Raw genomic sequence first — 3,224 nt, 5'->3', positions numbered from 1 at the left:
TTGTTTGCCTCCGCCACGGCCATAAAATTATCCAGGCCCGCAATGGAACTCGTCAAACCGTCGGTCAATGTACATCCATTGCCGATTCATCTCGCATGATATAATTAAGCTGATCAAAACCATTACAGAACATCACGATGTATATATACACATGCATTTTATCAATTGCAGTATGAAAAGGATAAAGTCGTTAACCTCGATGAAGAAGAAAAAAGCAAGTTAAGTGTGGCTTGATTTGTGTAAACTCAAGTGGCAAATCCTCTTAAGCATTTCATCGAACACCTCTTGTGCATGTGAAGAAGAGAGGAGAGCAATACACCCCTCTTGTGAAGATAGTGAAAAAATGGCTAAGTGTGGCTCACACTTGGGCAGGGGCAAGGTTATATAGCCAGAGGGGGGCCTTTGGACCCGGTTTGTCATACAAACCGGGACTAAAGGGTTCCCTAGGCTGACAGCCCTGCGGGTGGACCCTTTGGACCCGGTTTGTATGACAAACCGGGTCCAAAGGCCGCTACAGGACAGGCGCCAGCGGGTGGGGTCGTCCTGGGCAGAAACGAACCGGGTCCAATGGGGGCATTGGACCCGGTTTGGTTCAGCAGTGGGTCATTTGCTTGGGACCAAAGGCCTCTTCTCCACTAGTGGCATACATGAACATATAATAGGTTTTTACCCGCTGGGTATGCGGGTAATGAGTACCCATTATTGCCATCCCTACACTTGTCGTTTGATGAATCATGGCCAATTGGTGTCCCCACTTGTCTTACAAATGCCTCCTGAACATGGTATCCACTCATTCTTCTAAATCTAGTGTCTTTATCTGCTAAGTCTATTTCTAAACATGATTAGTACAAAACAATCGGTGTGATATATTTGAGTTGTATGCTAGGTCCGCTTCTGGTCTTGACTCATACTGTGGGCGATACCGTTTGGCCTCGATCGTGCCCTTCTTGCAAGTCTAGTTTTGTCATTGTTTATTGGTAAGTGGATTATGACGAAAGCGTTGGTGTCAAGTGTTGGTGTCATTTGACACCAACGGTTGCATGCTAGATCCGCTGCTGCTATTTGAATACTCCCGGCCGGCGATACCATTTTGGCCTGACATGGTGATCCAAATAATGGTGTTGTGTTAGCAGTGTCGCCGATGCCTCCTGACCAACTAGGCATTTTCCACGAGGAAGAATGAAGGTTTTTTTTTTCTGCGAATTAATGAAGGTTCCTACTATACAGCAACATGTGCTGGCTACTCCAACAGTCTATATAAACGAAGCTCCGTGTTCTGGCTCTTCCACAGTTATTACTGGTTGTAGAGCAACAAAGCTAGTATCAGCCAGAGAAATTGATTGAAGATCAATCTCGAACTGTTTGAAGGTAATTTCATTTCGCAGTTCATTTTCCACCATCTCTAGGATTATCCTTGTTATGGCATGCATCCTGAATGAGCTAATTAAGGAACGGTTGCGGAGTAGCTTTTCTCTAAAAAGGGCAGTTCTCTTTTGTTAAACAAAAACTGTCTTCGTCCGGGGACCTATTGTTTACCATTTAGGGTATGCGGTCCGTACGTGTTCAACGATGCACTACTTAAAATGGCATTAGAATGGACAGCATCTCAGGTTCTTCTGTTTGCAGTGCAAGTAGGAATATGGGAAGCATAGGAGGAGCGAGAGCGATGACGGTGCAGGAGCTCGCTGGTGCCATCGGCAAGCCCGACGTGCCAATCCAGTACGTCGTGCGCGAGCACAATGACCAGCAGCTAGAAGCGGCCGTCACAGCACCGGTCCCGGTCATCGACTTCAGCCGCCTTTTCGAACAGGACGGCGGCGAGGCAGTGAAGCTCCGGTCAGGGCTCGACTCCTGGGGCCTCATCTTGGTAAGTAACAATCCTGGTAGGTGTCAGATGTTGAAGAGAGATCAAGCATGCATGCATTATGTCGACCGCTTAGCATGTGTGCTCCTGCAGGTCAATAACCATGGCGTAGACGCCGCCGTGATGGACGGCATGAGAGCCGCGTCGAGGGAGTTTTTCCGGCGGCCGCTCGAAGAGAAGCAGCGGTATACCAACCTGATCGACGGCGAGCAGTTCCAGTTCGAGGGGTACGGGAATGACCATGTGAGGTCGCCGGACCAGATCCTTGACTGGACCAACCGCATATACCTCAAGGTGGAGCCCGAGGACGAAAGGAGCATTGCCCTCTGGCCAGCGCATCCCGAAACATTCAGGTTACCGGCCGGCCGATCTCACAGAGCCATGTTTCTTTCATTTCATGAAGTATCGTCATCATCAGCTAGTTCAAACTATATTGTTGTGTTGCAGGGATACTCTGCACGAATTCACGAAAAAGTGCGGTGGAGTGAAGGACGGCCTTCTCCGCACCATGGCGAAGCTGCTGGAGCTTGTCGACCATGACTACTTCATAGACCAGCTTGGTGAGAGGGCGTCAACTCACGCTAGATGCAGCTACTACCCGGAATGTCCGAGGCCGGAACTCGTGTTCGGCCTCAAGCCCCACTGCGATGGAACTGTTGTTACCGTCCTCATGGTCGACGACACCGTCGGCGGCCTGCAAGTTCTCAGAGATGGGGTTTGGTGGGATGTACCCGTTGTACCTCACACGTTCGTGGTCATTATAGGAGATCAAACTCAGGTACGTTTAAATCTGTTGTCAAGTGGTAATAATCTCCTTTTCCAAAAACAGAACACTGGCAACTGAGTAACTGACAATAGTTTCTAACCTCTTGGCCTGATCATGTTAAAATTAATTTGTGTGACAGATAATGAGCAATGGAATCTTTAGGAGCCCCGTGCATAGGGTTGTGACAAATGCAAAGAAGGAGAGGATTTCGGTGGCTCTGGACTACTCAGTTGACCCCGAGAGAGAAATCGAGCCATCGGCTCAGCTGGTCAATGAGGAGAGACCGGCGTTGTACAGAAAAGTGAAGGTCAAGGACTACACTTCCGCTCTATACGATCATTTTTCTAAAGGGGAAATGGTTATCAATAAAATACATACATAACCAACTGTTGTATCATGCTTCATGCATGGGTTCACACTGTGGGCATCTTGCGACAAATGACCGCATCAATGTATCCTTACTATCATTACAATCCAAGTGTATTTACTGTGTTTGTTCAGGCACATGTAATTTCAGGTTCTGCCATGGTCTACATAATAATTATAAAAAAGCAGTTACCATGGTGAATGTATTTATTTATGAAAGTATGCGAT

The 3,224-nt window shown here is 47.6% G+C and overlaps 1 protein-coding gene across 1 annotated transcript; it reads left to right on the top strand.

Moving 5' to 3' along the window:
• Nucleotides 1–1,639: 1,639 nt before the first annotated feature.
• LOC124704883 (protein SRG1-like) lies at nt 1,640–3,012 on the top strand. Its single transcript, XM_047237023.1, has 4 exons — nt 1,640–1,867; nt 1,958–2,217; nt 2,312–2,642; nt 2,770–3,012. Exons 1-4 carry the CDS (start codon nt 1,640–1,642, stop codon nt 3,010–3,012), a joined length of 1,062 nt encoding a protein of 353 aa, XP_047092979.1.
• Nucleotides 3,013–3,224: the final 212 nt, after the last annotated feature.

This window comes from Lolium rigidum, chromosome 1 (assembly GCF_022539505.1).
Source record: "Lolium rigidum isolate FL_2022 chromosome 1, APGP_CSIRO_Lrig_0.1, whole genome shotgun sequence".
Lineage (NCBI taxonomy): Eukaryota > Viridiplantae > Streptophyta > Magnoliopsida > Poales > Poaceae > Lolium > Lolium rigidum.
This window is presented reverse-complemented; position numbering and strand designations above follow the sequence as displayed.

Excerpts from the sequence above, each read along its gene's own strand:
- LOC124704883 (XM_047237023.1), top strand. The coding sequence starts at position 1,640 with ATGGGAAGCATAGGAGGAGCGAGAGCGATGACGGTGCAGGAGCTCGCT. Across the intron at positions 2,218-2,311 it reads GCGCATCCCGAAACATTCAG|GGATACTCTGCACGAATTCA; the intron begins GTTACCGGCCGG and ends GTTGTGTTGCAG. Across the intron at positions 2,643-2,769 it reads TTATAGGAGATCAAACTCAG|ATAATGAGCAATGGAATCTT; the intron begins GTACGTTTAAAT and ends TTTGTGTGACAG.